Raw genomic sequence first — 22,054 nt, forward strand, 5'->3', positions numbered from 1 at the left:
TGAAGATAACCTTTTGGATGTTTAATGTAGATTAATTCATAAGAACATTAGAACATAAGAAAGGCCATACCGGGTCAGACCAAAGGTCCATCTAGCCCAGTATCCTGTCTACCGACAGTGGCCAATGCCAGGTGCCCCAGAGGGAGTGAACCTAACCGGCAATGATCAAGTGATCTCTCTCCTGCCATCCATCTCCACCCTCTGACAGACAGAGGCTAGGGACACCATTCCTTACCCGTCCTGGCTAATAGCCATTAATGGACTTAACCACCATAAATTTATCCAGTTCTCTTTTAAACTCTGTTATAGTCCTAGCCTTCACAACCTCCTCAGGTAAGGAGTTCCACAAGTTGACTGTATGTAGCTACCATTTAAATGCATGGAAAAGCAGGAGACTAAAAGTTGATTTTTATCATGAGTTGTGATATTTGGCATATGTCAATTGGAAACTGATCTTTTGGGGGCTCAATGTAAAATGTGTTCCAGTCTCCTCTTGATGGTGCTTGAGAAGTATTAGAAGATGTTTAAACAAAATGTGAACAGTAACTTCTTCCTGTTGCTGACGGCCATTCTGATATTGGGGAGGCCCCATTCTCAGTGTGAAAAATGTACTTTTCGGTAAAATGGTTACTGCCTAAAGTAGCCTCACTTAAACTGCAGATTTTAATTATAAACTTTGGGGAAAGAATTTTAAATTCATCTATAAATTTAGAAGAGTTCTGTAACCCATGGACTGCCTGAATCCTACAATAAGCCCAACAGGATACCTCTTCTTTTATGTTTTTATTTAGCACTGACATTGCAAGAGCTTAGATCTGATCATTTGTAAGGCCCCCACCCTACCATGACTATTTGAATATTTTCCCTTTGTGTTGGACATTTTTCTTTCTGGGCATATTAACAATTTATAATTTAAGCACTTTTTTTTTTTTTTAGGTCCAAAAAGTAGTGGTGTTTGTTTGACAATGTGGGGGGAGGGATAGCTCAGTGGTTTGAGCATTGGCCTGCTAAACCCAGGGTTGTGAGTTCAATCCTTGAGGGGGCCATTTAGGGAACTGGGGCAAAAATCTGTCTGGGGATTGGTCCTGCTTTGAGCAGGGGGTTGGATTAGATGACCTCCTGAGGTCCCTTCCAACTCTGATATTCTACGATTCTATGATTATGAAAATCTGTGTTCTCTCTCTCTCTCTTTCTCTTACACAGCTGGACCATATAGTGGTTTAGGCGAAATCATCCATCGAGAGAGTGTTCCAATGCACACATTTGCCAAGTATCTCTTCACCTCTCTCCTACCTCATGATGCTGAATTGGCATACAAAACTGCACTGAGAGCCATGCGGTATGTATTCAGACCTCATCTAGAAAGAGAAAAACAAAGATCCAAGTCAGAAAAAATTGCTGTAAACTGATTAACCCCAAAGAAGGAAGGCGGGGAGTCAGACCTGTGTTCTAATATCAGCTCTGTTACACTTAGGATAAACTACTTCAATCTCTGTGCCTCAATTTCTTCATCTGTAAAAGCAATTAATATGTGCAATAATTACTGCCTACCTCAGAGGTGTTGGGTAAAATCGGTTATTTGTAAATTGCATTGAAATCCCCACTCTTGCTGCAGTGTTGCAGACACAGAATCATCTTTTAAAAAAAAAAAAAAAAAAAAAAAAAAAAAGACCACAGTGACTGATGCAATCATGCTCTCCCTCTTGTTGATCTGGATGCGATGTGAAAGGTAGTTGTGGGGGTCATGACTCTAACAGCTCAAAGTTACTTTACCATTGAAAGTGGCAGGTCTCAGGACCTTCTTCTGTCTAGTCTGTTCTGCAGGACAGTTTATTCCCCAAGCCCTTTATTATTTTACAAATTCACTTTATGGAGTTGACTTTAAAATACATTTTTTAAAATAATGGTCTCTGCTGCTGTGTAGTTCAGACCAGTTTTCTTTTTTTGTTTGCTTCATTACCAAGCAATCTTGTACAGATCTAGATAGAAGATAGGAATGAGATTGGAATTAAATTGGATGTCAAGCCGCTAAAAATATCTGAAGGACTGGTACCCAAGTTGCTCTCTCAGTATTTGGGAGAAAGGGCATGCCTAAGGAAGTTCTCAGTTTGCATTGGCTTTACTTCTCAGGGCAGCAGTGAGTATGAATGGCTAAATTCATATTCTCCATTCTGAGTACAGTGAAGGAACTGGCCCCATCTGGATTGCCATGGATCCAATACTACCTAGAAGTTCAAGGAACTGGCTACTAGAAATGAAACCTGTGAAGAAATTTAAGCATTGGTTCTTACAAGTAGAATCTATGAGGATACAATTCTCAGGTCATAAAAATACAGCTATAGAGGTTATGCTCCTGGTCTCTGGATCCAAGATAGTGAGAATTGGTTGCATGATGTTGAAGGCCACAAAATCTAAAGGAGTAATAATGAGTCATTCCAGCAACCTGCACAACTGGTCAAATATTTTGGGACATGGTTTAGAGAGATTTGACACAATAAATAATTGCTTGCTGAACCTAGTTCCAGAGCACACAAGAAGAGAGGATTCTCTTGATTTAGTCCCAAGCAATACATATGAGTTGGTTCCAGAAGTAAAACAAAGCTGGAAGGCAAGCAAAAAAGTGTATTGGTGACAAGCTGCAATAATTTACTTTAGCCAAAAGGATGTTCTTCAAAATGTAGAAGTGGGAAGGAAAACCAACTAGGCCGGGTAAGTCTAGGTTGGGGATTGGAATGTCTCAGAAATTGCTGAACAAATTGCCAGACACAAACAGATTCATTCTTAATTGTCACTAAATTTCATTCTTAGTTTGTAAGCTCTTCAGGGCAGGGACTGTCTCTTCTTGTGTGTACAATGCCTAGTACAATAGGGCCATGACTCTAATTGGGGGCCTCTGGACGTTATTACAACGCAAACACTTTAATAGTAATCAGAAGTTTGAAGTCTGCAAAAGAACCACTAGGAACGTAATCGATCATAAGTCTTTTGTCTAGGTAAAGTACTCTGGTACTTAAGTACTTAAAAAAAAAAAAAAAAAAAAAAAAAAAAGATTCTGGGGGGCAATATGATGGGATCCCAGTGTGCCCGTCCTTTTTTTGCTTCACACAGACCGTTCCGCAACCTTCCCTTTAGTAAATACCATAGTCTAGCTTTTTTTACAGTGTTTCACTCCACCACCTTTTAAACATACTAGTGCAGTACAGTATTTACATCCCCCCACTTTCTACCCCTCCTCCAACTGGTGGAGGAAGGTGTCTCCTCCCAGAGAACTCCCTTTCGTCAGGCCTTGCGAGCCATTTTTAATTTTCTTTTCTCTCTCTCTCCTGCTTCTTTCCCCTTGAACTTTCTTCCTGTGCTCTTTTATCCATGGGCTAATTCGGTCATTTATTATCCAGCCCCAGTCTAGTCTGGTAATCGGGAACTCCTCTCCTTAATCAGGCCCTCCCTGGGGCCTGATTGGTTAAACGATGACCAGAGTGCTGGTTCAGTCGCTGATTCCCAGTACTCTGTCAGAGGCAGTAGTGGTCTTTAATTTCCAGAGAACCTTAACAGGCTGTACCATGTTAACCGGTTAGTGCAATTAAAGACAGACCCATAACTTTAGATGAGCTCAGTTAAGAAGGGACAAGCCAGCAGAACTTTGCAAAAGAAAATCACTTCTTGTATTTGATTTCCTTGCAGCTGTCTGATAAATAGAAAAAAGAACATATTCATATTAATGTATTTGGACTATCAACAAGTGTTTGACAAAGTCCCTCACAAAATGTTAGTGAAGCTTTCCTCAAAAGATGAAAAGTGAAACTTCTGCCATAGATTAGAAACTGGCTAAGAGAGAGAAAACTGACTATGATTAATTGGTCAGTTTTTAACATTAAATGAAGATAATAGTGGGATGCCCAAGGATTCATACTAGGACTGGTGCTTACCATATTTAACAACGATCTGGAGAAAGGGGCAAACTGTGAAATGGCAAGAATTGCAGATGACACAAATTTAGGTTAGAGAACCCAGTAATGTAGATAAACTCGATGACTGCTTAACTCTGACAGATGAAACTCAGTGTATTAGAGTAACAATTTGAATTATTTATACCCAGTTCTGAGTTCTAAACTAAGGCCTGGTCTACCTTAGAGTTAGGTTGACGTAAACTGCCTTACATCAGTGTAATTGTCAGTGTACACACCACATCCTTGCTCCCTGTGATGTAAGTGCCTTGCTACACTGACATCATAACTCCACCTCCTCAAGAGGCGTAGGCTTATGTGGGTGTAGTTAGGGTGACCGTGTCTGTGTAGACCCTGCATTACTTACATCGGCTGTTGGCTGTCATTCTTGTCAATTTCACGGCTCCATGACAAGAAAGCCCGGTGCCAGTGGTTGGCTCCAGCTAGAGCCCAGCTGCCCCCCATCCTGACTCCCCTCTCTCAGCTGGGCCGCTGCCCATGCTCCCCACTGGGAACCCTGCTGCCCCCAGACTCTCCGCTTCCAGCCTGGCTGCTGCCTGGGCTTCCCAGCTCCGGCTCTCCACTCAGGCAGGTGAGAAGCCTGGGCAGCTGTCCCCTGCTCCTGGTGGGGAGCTGCACGGAGCTAAGAGCCCTGGCTTTCAGTCCCCACACTGCCCCTCTTCAGTCAGTTGAAGCGCTCCTGGTGAGGACGTGCACCTCCGACAGAAGGAGGGTAGCATAGAAGTCAGCCACCATAGTAATTACTGTTTATAGAGTAGACATGCCCTAAGTATTTGCTGGAGAGGGGAATATGGATGCCATTGTGCACCAATCAGTGAAATCTAACAATGTGCAATAATAGTTAGAAAACTAAACAAGCTGCTAGGCTATAATAAGAAAGGGATAGAGTTTAATACTGAAAATATTATGTCGTTATTATGTGAATCAGTGGTGAGTCCTTAGTTTGCATACTGTGTTCAGTTCTGTTCAGAGCATTTAAAAATACTTGTGAGCACTGCAGTGTTTGTGTGTGTATGTGTATGTGTTGCATGTGCGCGTGTGCATTTGAGAGTGCACTCCTGAGTGCTTGACTCTGCAACTCTTAAATATTTTTGGATGTAGTAGCTATATAGTTTGGAGATGAGATGGGGTGTGGGGGAAATCACCTGTTAGAGGTATATAAAATAGGAAATGGTTTATTCTCTAGTAAACACAGAGCTCCTACTTTTATTTATTTTTATTTTATTTATTTATTTATTCTTAAATAGAACAAAAGGCACACAAGGAAATTCAAAAGCATCAATTTAAAATAGGTAAAACCTTTTTTTATACAATGCACAATTAATCTGATGGAGCTCATGGCCACAAGATGTATTGAAATTAAGCGCTTTGCAAAATTCCAGAAAACCCTAGACATTTATATAAATATTATACATAGGTAAATTTCATGGGATTAATAAAATAAGGGATATAAGCCCTCAAGTTTCTGAACATTAGGAATGGCCATACTGGGTCAGATCAATGGACCATCTGGCTTAGTATTTTTTTTCTGATAGTGGCCAGTGCTGGTGCTTCAGAGGGAAAGAACAGAACAGGGCAGGTTTCAAGTGATCCGTCCACTGTCGTCCAGTCTCAGCTTCTGATAGTTGAAGGTTTAGGGACACCTGGAGCATGAGGTTAACAGCCATTGATGAACCTATCCTCCATCTAATTTTTTCTAACCCAAATATGTTTTTGGCCTTCAACATCTCCTGGCAATGAGTTTCACAGGTTGATTGTGCATTGTGTGAAGAAGTACTTCCCTCTGTTTTAAACCTGCTGCCTATTAATTTCATTGGGTGTCCCTTAGTTCTTGTGTTATGTGAACAGGTAAATAATGCTTCCCTATTCACTTTCTCCACACCATTTGTGATTTTATACACCTGTCATATCCCCTCTTAGTCATCTCTTTTAAGATGAGCAGTTCGTCTTTTTAATCTCTCCTCAGATGGAAGCTGTTCCATACCCCTGATCATTCTTGCTGCCCTTTTCTGTACCTTTTCCAATTCAAAAATAGCTTTTTTTGAGATGAGGTGACCAGATCTGCACACAGTATTCAAAGTGTGGGCATACTATGGATTTATATAGTGGCATTATTATATTTACTGTCTTATTGTCTGTCCTTTTCCTAAGAGTTCCTAACATGGTTAGCTTTTTTGGCTGATGCTGCACATTAAGCAGATATTTTCAGAGAACTATCCATGATGACTCCAAGATCTTTCTTGAGTGGTAACAGCTAATTTAGAGCCTGTCATTATGTGTATATATAGTTGGGGTTATGTTTTCCAATGTGCATTACTTATCAACATTGAATTTCATCTGCCATTTTGTTGTCCAGTCACCCAGTTCTGTCCGAACCCTTTGTAACTCTTTGCAGTCAGCTTTGGTCTTAACTATCTCGAGTAATTTTTTATCATTGGCAAATTTTGCCACCTCACTGTTCACCCTCTTTTCCAGATCATTTATGAATATGTTGAACATCACAGGTCCAGTACAGATCCTGGGGGACACTGCTATTTACCTTTCTCCACTTTGGAAACTGACCATTTACTCCTACCCTCTGTTTCCTATCTTTTAACCAGTTGCTGATTAATGAGTGGACCTTCTTTGTTATTCCATGACTGCTTACTTTGCTTAAGAGTCTTTAGTGTGGGACCTTGTCAAAAGCTTTCAGAAAAGTTCAAATACACTATATCAACTGGATCACCGTTGTCCATGTTCTTGTTGACACTCTCAAAGATTTCTAATAGATTGGTGAGGCATGATTTCCCTTTACAAAAGCCATGTTGACTCTTCCCCAACATATCATGTTTATCTGTCTGATAATTTTCTTTACTATGGTTTCAACCAATTTTCCTGGTACCGAAGTTAAGCTTACTGGCCTGTAGTTGCCAGAATCATCTTTGGAGCCTTTTTAAAAAATAAGTGTTACATTAGTTACCCTCCAGTCATCTGGTACAAAGTCTGATTTAAGTGATAGGTTACATACCATAGTTAGTAGTTTTGCAGTTTCCTTCAGAACTCTTGGGTAAATATCATCTGGTCTTGCTGACTTATTACTGTTTAACTTATCTGTTTATCTGGGCATAAATCAACCAATAATAGCCTAGGATTTAAGGTACAGGAGACTTTCTGATGCCCCAAGAGAAAGTTTAGGAAACTAGACCAGTTGGGTTGCAAGTCTGCTTCTGTTGCTGCTCTGTCACTTTGTACAGTGAGCTATCAAGCAGTGATTGCCAGGGATCGCTTTTACGCCTGAGGTTAAGTTGTTCCCTTCATGGACTCCCTGCCTGATGAGAAAAGCAAAGAACTAAAGCCCATCATGGAGGGTCAGAATATATCTCAACACAAGCGGTGTACAATGTATTCGACACTTCAGTAAGATCAATGTCAACAGCTGTAACACATCATCTTTCTGAGTAAGAACCTTGGACTTTCCCCAGAAGCCCAAGTCATGGTTGAAGGCTTGATTTTTGAAGATATTGACCTTTTCATATGGAAAAACAGATACAATACTGGAGAGATTCAGGAAGACCAAGTTGACAGTCAGATCCTTGGGGATCCAGCCACCCTTCAGCATGAGACATCCTTTAAGTCTGAGAGGTAATTCCTACCTGTTCAACCACCACCTCAGTATGAACAATACTAAAAAGGTCCTCTTATTCAGTTACATGCGGATAAGCAGGAACTGTCAGCATGGCAGAGCCTGTTCTCATTAACTCATCTGGCTCCACCTGCAGAGGCTTTTGGAAGAGTTCTGTCCTCCACCCTTAGTTATCCTCTTTCCCTTTTGATGTCTGGCTTTATTAGTAGTACAGTAGAACCTCAGAGTTATGAATTGACCAGTCAACCACACACCTCATTTGGAATCGGAAGTATACAATCGGACAGGAGTAGAGACCAAAAAAAAAAGCAAATATAGGACAGTATTGTGTTAAATGTAAAGTACTTTAAAAAAGGGAAAGCAACATTTTTTTCTTCATAGTAAAGTTTCAAAGCTGTATTAAGTCAACATTCAGTTGTAAACTTTCGAAAGAACAACCATAACATTTTGTACAGAGTTATGAACGACCTCCATTCCCGAGGTGTTTGTAACTCTGAGGTTCTACTGTAGTAGTATTGTTACAGTGTGGACTAGAGATGTGTGTTGCAGATAATAGAGGCTATGTGATCCAGTCACACCCTGTTCTGTCTCTGACTGCATTCCTCATCACTTTTCAGGAATTCCTATAATGAGAACATTCCAAGACATGATATTTTTTTTTCTCTCTAATCAACCTAGAAGCTAAGGAAGCACCTCAGTGATATGAGGGAAAATATTTCTAACTCCTGATACAAACCCAAAGAGAGAAGATTATTTTATATTAACTTGAGAAAAACAAATATACTTAGCTGAAGAGTTAAGTTTTATATGATGATGCCATGGCTATGACTCCTTCCGTAAAGCAGAAGGACTAGTTGGCTAACAGCCTATGGCCTATTCCATTAGATTTCAGATGACATTAATGACAGGGATGAAAATATTTCTTAACCTTGAAATCTTTAAAGCTGCTACATAGAATTCAAGTCACACCTTCATGCAACGCTGTTCTCAGTTTAGGAGAGCAGCGTTATTCAGGAGAGCTGTGCTTCATTATTCACGAAAGCTGGTATTTTCAATGGAGTCTTAAGTACTTAGCCCTGTCTCTAGATGGTGTGACTACTAGTCAGTCCCCAATACACAAAAGTCTTCACAGTCAATTCTAGATAGAAAGTGTTACTTGCCTGTAACTGGAGTTCTCGGTATCCTGCCTCTGCATATTCACAATCATCCACTCTCCTTCTCCGTTTTCTGGAGTTCTCCTTTAATATACTGAATGGGCAGAAAGGAATGGAGGGGAGTTGGAGCCGATGTCCCTTCTATATACTTGGGTCTGCACGGGGACTGTATGTGCTACCCTCAACAGCCACTGCTCTCTAGATGGTTTCTCAGTTTGCAGCACCAAGCTACATATCGTGAGAATGTGGATCTGCAGAGGCAATCTACTTGGAGAACTCAAACTGCAGGTGAGTTAACCTTCTTTTAGCACACTTTCTTTATCAAAGGGCATTATGAACTTTGTTTGGACTTCATTGAGTTTTCTGTGCATAGTGAGGGCAGAATTTGGGCCCAAATTAGGAATGGATTTTTTTGTCTGGATTTTAGGAGGAGTCCGTTTTAGGTCATGTTTAATCAGAAGGCAGCTTCAGCTGAAATCTTGTTAAATAATTTGTTGCTTTTTAAAAATGAGATTTGAAAAAGTAAGGAATAATAAATTTGCTTGACTGGATCTAATTGAGGCCTTCAGATCTGCTGCAGTTTTGACTGTTACTCTGATGTTTTATAATCCATCAAAAATAACATGAGAGCACACAGTTCACCTTTTTACATTGGGCTTGCAGAGGGGTCTGGAAGCTAGGTGGTAGTAGTGAAGTATAAAGTGATCACTACAAGATTTCACAAAAGCTGTGTGTTTCATGCTTTTTGTCTGGTTGCTGACATTCATAACCTATTATTCAGTTCTACATTTTCTGCATGTAACAGTTGGAACTGTTGTGTACCCAAATCATTTTTCCTCCTCTTTCCTCCCCCTTACTGACAAAATTTACTCACTGAGGAGTGAGTGTGTGTGTGTGTGTGTGTGTGTGTATGTATGTATATATATATATATATAAATATATATATATAAAACACACACAGTGTAAATACCCTTGAATAGGTTCAGGATGACATTTTCCATTCTCTAAGACTCTTGAAGTTGCTCTTGTATGTTTTAGGAACCTGCAGAGAACGGAATGACATGCTTCTGTAAAACCTCAATGGTTTTACAAATAGATTCTATAGTCCTTAGTGAGTAAGCAAAATACCCTCCTACCTAAAGAAGAGATACTTTTTTTTTTTTTAAAGCCCAAAAGCTTGTGAATGGTATTGTAATACATTTCTTACTGAACCAATTTATTCATCACCTAATGTCTCAATGCAGTGGACTTCGAAGAGCCTTTCCTGACTGGAGAGATGCCAATTACCTTCCTCTTCCCATTTCATTCCCTTCAAAAATAAATAAATTCAACCCAGTACAAAAAATAGTAACAACCTTGTGCCCAAGTAGAATGACCAGATTTTTTGGAGTCATGAACCAGTACATTTTTAGGATTATTGGAGGGAGTCTATGCCAGCTGAAGGGGAGATTGGACTGAGGTCCATGTCGGGCTGGGGGTTGGGGATCCAAGCATTTCTGATGTCTAGTGGGAGGGAGATTGTCACTTGTTTTGCTGGTTGGAGGGAGGCATGTCACTTGTCCTGCCTCCCTGAATGTGACTGGAGTCCAGCTGTGTCTGCAAAGAGCACTCCCCGAATAGGGACAGGGCTTTCCAAATCAATGAGGTGTCTCATACGTTTTTGTAGTGTTTGGAGCAATAGTTTGGAGAAGGTCCAGAAGCTGGCCAAAAGGAGACCATGCATCCAGGCTCAACACAGCCACATCTGGGCCTCCATTGTTGCTCAAGTAGAGAGAAGAGAGGATGTGTTGTGGGAGGAAAGGGAATAGATGGGGAGCTAGAAGAGGGAGAACATAAGGAAAGAGTTGGCCAGTCATCAAGACAATGGCATTGAAACTGGGACAAAATCCATTGTTACTATAATGGGTCAACAAGGCATAATGACTGCCTCATTAAAGCAGGATGTCCCTTAACCCTTGTCAAGAGACTGATCTTTTTTATGAGAGGTTTTGCTTCTTTACATTCTTTCTGTGGTTATCGTTCAATATTTCATTAGCCTTTCACGTCTTACCCTGAATTATCATGACCTGGAACGCAGAAAAGAGGATAAGTATTTTCCTTCAGGATGACTAAAACTTCATTTTTTCTAATGGTGATTATCTGGCATACTGGATTTTAGTGAGGGAGGCATGGCTGGTGATCATTTTTGCTATAGCTACTCTCCTAACCCTTCCAGCCAGTATCCCTATATAGAACATGGTGGTCACTTTTCTGCATGTAAATTCTCTTTTATTACTGAGATGGTTCTAGATTAAGGTAAACCCAAGGAAATTCTAGCCTCAGAATCAGGCATTGGTGCCAGAGAAGTAATTTCAAAAGAGAGAAATGACTACCAATCACTGCAAACTAGGGTCTTTCCTCTAGACATGCTATTGTATAAAATGTTAAGAGTTTCTAGCCCTCATGTGCCAAGAAGCGAAATGAAAAAAAATTGTTGCATTGTAGTTGAGTAAAATGTCCAATTTTCTTTTGGATTTTGTCATTCATTGCATACTTTGTTTTCTGGTAGGAAGCTCACGTACAAGTCATGTACAGTATATTGGAAAATATGCATCTCTTTGTGTCTGTGAATTTCTCCACTTTCATTTCTGAGAGCTGCGGTCCAAAGACTGAAGTAGAAGTGAAAGATTTCAGCCCTTTAGATCACTGAGAGAATAACAACGGTCCTCAGTAATGAACAGCTTAATTCTGCTTCGAATACTAAATTCTAATTTTCCTATTGATACTTAAGAAAGATCATGTGTCAAATATGGGTGACTAATGGTTAATTAGGGTTTTGGCAATCTGACTTTTAGCGTCTAGTTGAAAGGACATGGTTTGCTACAGCTTTTACACCTGAATGGGCACACTTTGTACAAGCAGCCAAAGTGCTCTTGTGGCTTTGTGATTGCTCATAGGTAACCCTAGTTATAATGATGATTGAGTGAAAAGAGTGTATGTTCTTTCCTATTTTCAGGTTGCTAGTATTGGAATCTACAGCTCCATCAGGAGATATGTCCCGCCCACACCACATTGCATCAGTTGTTCCAAACCGCTATCCCCGTTGGTTCACGCTAAGTCACATTGAGTCCCAGCAGTGTGAGTTGGCATCAACTATGCTAACAGCAGCCAAAGGTAGCGTTATCGATAAAGCTGATATATATTTTTAGTAGACATGCTATATTTCCAATATTGTATTTCATACACAGAGTGAAGTTAATTTAAAACTGCTGCTTAGGAGTCTGAATTTTGATCTGAAAAGCACTTGAGGAAGAAACAACTAACTGAACAAATTTAAGTCTGTCACTTGGTTTTCTAGCACTGCTGCTAGACCAGCTGGATAGTGGCCAGACAGACCAGGTTCAGGTCTGAGACAAGTTTATTTGTTTTGCAATGGCATAATGTGGATGGCAAGACCCAGCAGTGGACAAATCAGTTCTAGAATTCTTAAATTAAGACAACTTTGTAGAATTTACCCAACTAACATCAGCAGGCACTGGAGGGATATTTGATTTCATGTTTTCTGTTCACGTGCATTTAGTTAGTTCTTTCTAAGAGAACTTGTATAGCTGAAACTTGCTTATATTGCTGTAGTTCTGGCACATGTAATTGTAACATCTGCATCATTAGTGAATGTTTTTAGGTAACCTAATTGTTTCTTTGTTTTGTGGTTTTGTTTTTACATTGCAGGTGATGTTCGGAGGCTGGAAACAGTGTTAGAATCCATCCAGAAAAATATTCACTCCTCATCACACATCTTCAAGCTTGCCCAGGATGCATTTAAAATAGCAACACTCATGGACAGTTTGCCAGACATCACTCTTTTGAAAGTTTCTTTGGAGTTAGGCCTTCAGGTATTCCCCAAATTAGCTATTGCTGCAGTAAGAGACTATGAGTTCTTGGACCAAATTCAGCCCTGCAATGGTGGGTGCAGCTCCCATTGAAGCCATTGAGAATTGTACCCACTTATGCAAAGTCCAAACATGGCCCTTTCTCTTCACTGATTTGAATAGTACTTTGATAAATATAGGGCCAGCATATGGCACCAGCTTTGGCTCTTTTACACCATACAGGTGGTGGTACAAGACTAGAACACCTGCCTGGGGGTCTCCCCCAATTCGGGGGTAACACGAGACTAGTGTAAGCAGCCACTGTATAGGAGTGTATTCAGGATGAGAGGAGGAATGGCCAGAGAGCTAAGTTCTCTGGTTATTCTGGGCTGCAGAGAAACCAGTAGGCAGACTTGCATGTCTGTCTAAATTAGAGCAGCCAGCCCTTGTGGCTGCTCGAACATATATGTTGGGGCTGCTGTGGCACCTAGACCAGACCAACATTAAGAAGATGAAAAAGTGGCATAAAGCACAGAGAGGCAGTTGTACACTCTTGTAGTCTGAGTGAATGGGTCTTCTTTGTGTTAGCTGCAGTCAAAAAAAAAAAAAATTCTTCAAGGCAATTGAATCTTCAGTTTGCAAGGGACTGCTTCTTTAAGAAGTTCTGTTTGGAAGCTATGTGCATACATTTCATTACTGTTGGGGAAACAAATATTTTCTTCAGGTGACCTCTTTGCATTCCTGGTCTTGGGGACGCACAGAGGGTGCAGTTTGGGCCGATGGAACCTTCTAGTAGCAGTGTCCATTGGAGCAATTGTTGGAATGCAGAGCTATAAAAGGAGGAGAGGGGGAATGCTCCAAGAACCTTAGTTCCTTTGAACCACAGTAGTGGAGAGACTGGGATCCTTGGATCCGAATTCATTGGAACAGACCATTCTCAGTGCCATCACAACCTTTGTTTAGTTAGCATTTAGTTCTTTCTTTTTATTTCATTTCTTTTTTTCTTCTTTTGGATATTTTTATTAAGGACTTTGTGGCCTGGCACAGGTCTTTGGTTCCAATATGTCAGGACTCAAAGAAAATAAAAAAGAAACCTAGGTTCAAGTGATGTACCTCTTACCTATCAGCTTTCTGCTTTTGAACACAGATGTGCTTTGTCTGGCCCTCTAGAGGAGTGGGGAAGTTGTTCATCGTCGTCGCTGTATATGCAACATCTCCATCCTCAGGGCCTGAAAGGAGCATCAGAATTTCCTGGAAGCTATGCTGTTGCAGTAAGCATTAGTGACTAAACCCTCAAACTGCAAAGCACAATGATGCAAGGGCTGGAAAACTAGCTTCTGCTCTAGTCCCCAACGTGGTTTAAAGAGCCCGACAAAGTCCCAGCCCTGGCGTCTGCCTCCCTGACTGGTGCCAAACCAAAGGGGCCAGTCTATGGAAATATTGCAAAGATCACATCCAGCAAAGCAATAAACAGTTGGCCTTACAGGTGTCCGCCTCTGCTGCAAGAGCCAGTCCTCAAGGGCCTGTCTCTGAGAATCCGGGACTTCCAATTCGTCACACTGAGGTGCAAGAGCATGTCCATAGTGCTGTGGCCTCGAAGTCAGAGTCACAGCAAAGGGTGGTATTGAAAGCTAAGTCTATATAGGATCATCCTGCCCCAGATCCATTGTCATTGTTTCTGTGCTTGAAGCCTTATAAGGCACCTGATATTTCCTGTGATCAGAAGAGGGCCTTCGTGCAGCACTGTATACATTATCCTCTGTACTTGAAGATAAAAATAAAAAGCATATGCAGTGAGGCAGGTTCATCCTTCTCCAGGAAAGAAAAAGAGAAATCTTGCAAGGCTGAACCAGTTTCCTTAGCTATGCAAACCTCCCGAGAGATGCAGGATCCTCCCCCTGGACTTCTACTGGTGCCCCAGGGAAACATCTCACCCCATTTCAGCTTTTCACTTAACCAAACCATTGTCACCCTTGGAAACTTCCTGGGATTCAGAATCTGGCCACGTCCAGCCAGAGAGCTTTATTTGCCCTTCCCCTCACAAGGAATGGATCAAGAAATCTAGAGAGCGTTATTGAGACTCTGTTCCAACCTTTCAGATTGTGAGTGTTCACTCTCCTGCACCCAGGGATTATAATAGGAAATTCTAAACTTGGTATTGGCAGAACTGGGAAGGTACCACTATGGGCAGTGTGGCCATATTCTCCTTCTAGTAGGCATTGCCGTGAATTTAAAAGGGCTGAAGGAAGCTGGCAAAAAGGGAGCCATCTTCCAAAAGAGTTAGAGTGAAATGCCCTGCACTGGAACCATCCTGCCTGGATATGTAGCTCTTGCTAGTATCAAGGGAACAGTCTCCTTTACTTGTCCTGGACACACTGCCTGAAGAACTAGAGGCCTGTTGAACCTCTGAAAGTAGCTATGGATGTCCAATCCTGTTCCTCACTAGAGGATTTGTTCCACTTCCATTAACTCATAGAGGGAATGGTGACTACCTTAAACGTCCCTTTGGTAACTTTAGACAAAACTACACGCACAGTTGATGACACAGTTGTTTACCCTCTAGGAGCAAGATTACCCTGCCAATTCTAGATGGTTTATTATAGGCTGGCAAAAAATATCTAGTTAAAACCTTACATCTGGACCAGCAATTTCTAAGAAAGCAGACAAGTTACCTCTGCTGATTCCTAAGGGCTTTGAGTTCTTCCAGACCCATACAGCTATTATTAATTGGATGGCAGCTCCCACTACCAAAGAGCTAAAAGATCAAGTCCGCTCTACCCCCTTTGGATTGAAAGGGTAAGAAGGTAAACCCTAGGTAGAAAGAATTTCTCCTCTGCCACATTGAGAATTAGAATGGTGAACTGCCAGGTGGTGATGTCTAGATACCAGTGTTACCCAGGGGGGAAAATAGTGCACTTTGCAGTCTGTACCAGATCAAAGGAAGTGTCCCAAATCCCTTATTACCAAAAGTTGGTCAATTGCTAAGCATACCTTGTATCTAAAGCTGTAGTATCCACGATTACATTGAGGCACCACTCATGATTACATTTGTCTGAACTATTCTTGGAACAAGAGTCAAGGTAGACTTCGCTCTTCTTCCCCATCCCTCTTCAGGGATTCTTATCAGAAGAACTTGCTAAGATCAGAAGTTCATTCACTGCTAGAGTTGGTGGGTGCAATAGAGAGAGTTCCTAAAGAGTTTCCATGGATGGCATTTTATTCCAGGTACTTCTCATCCTAAACAACAATGGTGATCTTCAACCCATTCTAGACCTTCAGAAGCTCAACTCTTTCTTTCATCAGAAAGTTCAAATTCCATATCCGTATCCTAGCCTCTGTCATCCCCTCCTTCTCTTTCCAAGATTGGTTTGTGGCTCTTGATTTACAAGATGCTTATTTTCACATCTTAAGCAGATATTTGCACTGAAAATACCTGGGGGTTGTTGTGGGAAGAGATCATTATCAATGCAAGGTTCTTCCATTTGGTCTGTCTGCATCATCTTGAGTATTCACAAAGTGCCTTTCAGCAGTGACAGCATGCTTGAGATGTCAAGGTATCCATATGTATCCTTATTTGGATGATTGGCTTACCAGGGCATCCTCATAGCAGGAATGAGCAAAAGCTCTATCATAAACATGTACCTTATTCAAAACACTGGGTTCAGGAAAAACTGGTAGAAATCACAGAGTTATGACTGAGCAAGAGGGGAAGGTGACCTTGGAGCATTTCTAGATACTCAGAGCTTTCCATCTAAAAGAAAGCTACTTAAAAATCCTTATGGCAATAGAAATACTACCTGGAACACAGTAATGATCTCCCTGGAACTGATGTGTGTTATGGCTTAGCAATGTATGTAACTCTATATGCACATCTAAAAAAGAGACCTCAACAGTACTAGTTAGTTGAATGCTATATGACAAATACTGATGGAATGCTTTGTGAAATTGACACTACCCAGGGATGTGTTCCTACCTCATATGGTGTAGTCATAAGAGCTGTATTCAACCCCCCGGCTTCCTCAGCCATAGTCAACACTTCCAATCTGAGCTGGGGAGCTCATTGCAAGAATTTGACAATTCAGTCACTAAAATGCTGACATGAAGGCTTTTTCACCCAGAAATTCCAGAGTTGAGGGATATGTTGGGCTCTCAAGTCCTTTTTTCTTACATCTAGCTGGCAGAGTGGTTAAATATTATCAGATATACTATAGTGATGTTTTACATGAACAACAATGGGACACATTCCAGCCAGCTGTGCAAGGATGCTGTATGTAGGTCTGTAGGACTGCTGCATAGTGCACTGAAACTCTTCACCTTGAAGGCAAGGACAATTATAAGCTCAATGGGGCAGGAACAGTCTTTGTCTACTGTGTTTGTACTGTGTCTAGCACACTGGGGTCTTGGACCATGCCTAGGGCTGTTAGGTGCTACAGTAATACAAATAATTAATAATATAATTGCAGGTCAGCTGAGTGGAGACTTACATGACCAGCACAAGCTTTCACTCAAGAACTCCATAGCAAAGACGTCTCCAAGTTGGGGTATCTGGAAATTAGACCTACTTGCAACTTCACATGTCAGAAGTTTTGCTCCAAATCTGAATGAGACATGGTGGGTGAGGTAATACCTTTATTGGACTTACTCAAAAGCTTGTCCCTTCCACCAACAGAAACTGGTCCAATAAAGGTATTCCCTCACCCAACTTGTCTTGATCAGATTTATATATTTCTCATGGGGGAAGGGAATGCTGAATGTTGTTTTCTCAGTGATATTCTCATTATGTAATATGGAGGACTCCTTGTTGTGGTCATCTAGATTTTTACGGGATCTGCACAGTTAGCTGCAGCAACCTTTCTGTACAATTTCAGGTACTGAAAATTATAAACATGTTACTTGCTTGTACTAGAACAATCCTTCACAAAATTAGTTACAATTCTTAGTGGAACAATCACATTTAAATATAAAAACGAGAGAGAAAGAAACAGCCTATTTGCAAGTGGATTTGAAATATGAAGGTACTGCTTTTAAAAACCAGATAAGGCACCTTTACTAGAATTTTGATCATGTTCGTGTTGAGCTTCTTTAAATTGAGGTTTCATTCTGATAGATGAGTCAAATCATTATTGATTCTGAAAACAGAAACAACCACTGGAGACTTGGCAGAATTAAGCAGCAGAGCAGATCGCAATAAGCAATAATACTAGTATGTATCACAGCAGTCAAGTGAAAGGCAATACTAAGGGTCTAAGGAAAAAAGTTCATGGCTAGCCTACTCAAAATAGGCATATATATCATCATCCATTTTAAACACCACTTTTTCTACTTGAAAAGTCTTATATTTATAATGAAGCATTTGATTATTTTTGAGGGAAAATAAAATCTTTTATCTGACCTTAAAAGAGCTGCAGTTTTATTGTGTGATGTAGAATGTAGTTCTGAAAATAATCTGTCCTTCCAATAGAACTGGTCAGCATTTTTCAAGTCTTTGAAATTTGAACAAAAAAATGACCATTTTGGGTAGGATTTTTTTTGCAATTTTTCAATCAGTGCTATATCTAAATAACACAGATTCTTAATTGTTTGTGTGCTGTCTCAGCTTTGTAGCAGAATTCATTTGTCTTAAGTGTCTATCAAATGCTTGTTTTGTTTTTAAATAGGTGATGCGGATGACATTGTCAACATTGAATTGGCGGCGGCGGGAGATGGTGAGGTGGTTGGTAACCTGTGCAACAGAAGTAGGTATGTTCTGCAGATATTGTCCAAGGAAGTCATGCCTTCACTAGCCTGTCTTAAATGGTTTGATGGTTTCATTTTGTTTGGCTGTATAGGCACTAAAAATGTCAATCACTTTCTATTGGTGCGCGGAAATTACTTTCTGATTAGAAGTCTTTAATTAGAGCAATAACAAGCAATTTTCTTGAGCACATAAGATAACAGACACAGCCCAAGTAAAATCAGGACTGAATAGTTTGGTATACTTTGTCTTTCAGGATGTAGAATGAAGCAATTAGTCTATTCCCACGTGTATCACTGTTTGTGGACTTGTGGTCACTGTACACATGTTAAGAAGTAGTGTACTCCGCAAGTAGCTTCATTGATTTCAGCATAGAGTAAGGTACCACTCAACATGAGTATGGATGACAGACTCTAACCTTGTAATTGGAGTCTAAGGGAGAGGTGCTCTGGTAGTTAGGGTGCTAGTTTGGAACTTAGGCGACCCAGGTTCTAGTCTCTGCTTTGCCACAGACTTCTTGCGTGTGGTTTGGTGAGTCACATAGACTCTGTGTGCCTCAGTTCCCCACTTGTAGAATGAGCATGATAATACTTCCCAACCTTACAGGAGTGTTGAGGATAAAAAAAAAAACTGAAGTGCTCAGATTTTGCAGTAATGAAGGCACTATAACTACGACCGATACAGCAATTTTAATTGTCGTTAGTATTTCTCCATTAAAGCACACTTATGATCTTTGTACATGCTCCTACTTTTCATGGATTTGAGTCAGATTCTGTCTAGTAGATAGCTGAGACCACTTTGTGTTTCAGAACTTCATGCACCCACTTTTCCTGTTCAGGATTACTTTGTCCTTTGCCTTATACTTATCTGAGAAATTAATACTGTTGGTAGCCTGGAAAATATAGTTTGCCTTTCTATGCAATGGTGCAGTGTTTTATTGCTTTTATAGCTTGACTAAGTATCTCTAGATACTAGAGCATATCTTTTATTTTGTTCAGTTGCCTGTGTACAGATAAAAAGCCTTTATTCATGCCATATTACATTAGCTCACACATGCTGGTAGAAATGGTCAATAAAGAACCTATAACATCATGCAAACCACCTTTAAGACTTAAATTGAGTTTGTAAAGCAGGGACTCTGTCTATTTAAATGAAGATCTAGCATTCTCTGGTTACATTGTATCTCTTGCACATGAATAAAGGGTGCACAAGAAATGCCAAGTGCAACAGAGGCAATGAGGACCTCTGGTTGTGGTTTAGGTGAGCTCACAGGCATGCGTAAATAGGGTCTAGCCATAATAAGGCACTCTACTTGCCTATAGTCTTCCATTTATGGAGCCCACCAGTCATTGTTCTCTCCCACAAGAGCAGTAAAATGGTACTAAGGAACACTGCACACAAGTAGAAAAACCAGTAGCACGTATTGCTAAGAATATTTCCCTCTGAAGGAACATATCAGTTGGTATAAAATAGTTCTGGAAAGCATGTTTATAATTGAATACTCTAGTACAGTGGATCTCAAACATATCTGATTGCCCCCCTCCCCCCGTTCTTTGTTTCTGTAGTCATTTATCTCCCCTCCCTCCCCACCCCCGCGCCATCCCCCAGTACATATACCACCACCCAGCTCTGAAGGCAGAGCAGAGAGCAGCAGCTGCTGACTACGTGCCCAGCTCCGAAGGCAGCGCCTCCACCAGCAGCAACACAGAAATAAGGGTGGGAATGTGAAAAGTGATATTTGTCAATATCACTTTTCACAGCAGATTTAGCGCCCCATTGCCACCCGTACTTCTGCGCTGCTGCTGACACCCAAAGCCCTGCTGCCTCCTGGTGAGGGATTGGGAGTCAAAGAGAGCCCAAGCCCGGGTGGCGGAGCTCCATCTGTCCCCTTTTTCCCTCCTCTTGGGTGTGCACGGCCTTTCTGCACGAGCCCCAGCCACGTGGGGCTGAGGGCCAGAGCTCTTCACAAAAAACAAAACCACCCAGCTCGCGCCTCCCTTGACATATTCCCATGCCTCCCTTGTGAGGCCCACCCTATAGTTTTAGTGCCAAATACAAACACATGAGCAGTTTTGAGATAACTTAAAGCGTTTTGCCCTGCCACGAGGGGACTATTGACATAGAGAAAAAGGAGGTTAAATGGGTCTAAAAATATTAGATTTTGAGGGTTGATTTGAGCTACTCGGTCAGATATTGAGATTTTTGAGTTCTGTAACTGGCCCTACATGTAGGAGCCAGGACTTGTTATCCAAAATGCATTATCTTAAATAACAAGAAAAACAAGATGTCTTTCCAGGAAGTTAAAACTTTATCATGTGACTTTTTTTCAAGTTCTCTAACAGCTTCAGTGACTCTACAAGAGAGAATGCAGAATAGTCTTATTTTAATGTGCATTTCCCATCATGTTATCTCCATTGAGTTTGGTTGCATAAATAGCAGGTGGTTGGATGTACTGATAACCTACTAGGCTTATTTTGAAGAAAAGAGGAAAAAAAAAAAAAGTCACGGTGAAAACCTCCTTCTGGTTGAATCCTAGTGATTGTCAATTGTTGATGATCCTGTCTCTCTCTCTCTCTCTCTCTCTCTCTCTCAGGTGTTTATGCACTGGATAGCATCATGCAGAACTGGTTTACACTTTTCACTCCAACCGAGGCCACTAGTATTGTTGCTACAACAGTGATGTCCAACAGCACCATTGTCCGTCTGCATCTGGACTGCCATCAGCAGGAGAAACTGGCCAGCAGTGCTAGGACGCTTGCTCTACAGTGTGCCATGAAGGATCCTCAAAACTGTGCCCTCTCTGCACTGACCTTATGTGAAAAGGATCACATAGCTTTTGAGACCGCTTACCAAATTGTTCTAGATGCTGCTACAAAAGGCATGAGCTATACGCAGCTTTTTACTATAGCACGCTATATGGAACATCGTGGTTACCCTATGCGGGCCTACAAGCTGGCCACTTTGGCCATGAACCATCTCAACCTGAGTTACAATCAGGACACACACCCTGCCATTAATGACGTTTTGTGGGCATGTGCGCTCAGCCACTCCCTTGGGAAAAATGAGCTTGCAGCTATAATACCTCTGGTGGTCAAAAGTGTCAAATGTGCAACAGTACTGTCAGACATTTTGCGTAGGTGTACTTTGACCACTCCTGGGATGGTGGGACTTCATGGAAGGAGGAACTCTGGTAAGCTCATGTCACTGGACAAAGCCCCTTTAAGGCAACTCCTGGATGCCACGATTGGAGCCTACATTAATACAACACATTCACGACTCACACACATCAGCCCTCGACACTATAGTGAGTTTATAGAGTTCCTTAGTAAGGCCCGAGAGACTTTCTTAATGGCTCATGATGGACACATTCAGTTTACACAGTTTATCGACAACCTAAAACAAATCTACAAAGGCAAAAAGAAACTGATGATGTTGGTTCGTGAACGGTTTGGTTGACGAAAATGTGTTCGGGCGGGGGGAGGGGAGGGAAGGGGTGGTTTGTTTTTACTTGAGCCTGCCTTTGTATCCTTTTTAACTTAAAGAAACAGAGCCACACCGGTATTATATGTGTATAGTTATATTGAGTTTGCAAACTAAATTGTCATGTTGTGAAAGTTTGTGTGTTTATTTTTTTTTCCTTTTTCTTTTCTTTTTTTTTTTTTTCTATTTTGTATGAGAGAGAGGTTAAAAAAAGGTTTGGTTTACACTGAGTATATGTTGTCAAGTGGCAA

At 41.0% G+C, this 22,054-nt stretch overlaps 1 protein-coding gene across 2 annotated transcripts in view; it reads left to right on the forward strand.

Annotated features, from left to right (window-relative positions):
- The window catches only part of ZSWIM6 (zinc finger SWIM-type containing 6), a 168,922-nt gene extending 147,143 nt beyond the window's left edge, over positions 1-21,779 (forward strand). For both annotated transcript variants that reach the window (XM_065406676.1, XM_065406678.1), the window contains 5 exons: positions 1,204-1,339; positions 11,737-11,894; positions 12,450-12,613; positions 18,247-18,328; positions 20,917-21,779. In XM_065406676.1, the coding sequence (XP_065262748.1) occupies positions 1,204-1,339; positions 11,737-11,894; positions 12,450-12,613; positions 18,247-18,328; positions 20,917-21,779 (1,403 nt within the window). The remainder of the gene's footprint in view (positions 1-1,203; positions 1,340-11,736; positions 11,895-12,449; positions 12,614-18,246; positions 18,329-20,916) is intronic.
- The last annotated feature ends 275 nt before the right edge of the window (positions 21,780-22,054 follow it).

Source organism: Emys orbicularis, chromosome 6 (genome assembly GCF_028017835.1).
Source record: "Emys orbicularis isolate rEmyOrb1 chromosome 6, rEmyOrb1.hap1, whole genome shotgun sequence".
Lineage (NCBI taxonomy): Eukaryota > Metazoa > Chordata > Testudines > Emydidae > Emys > Emys orbicularis.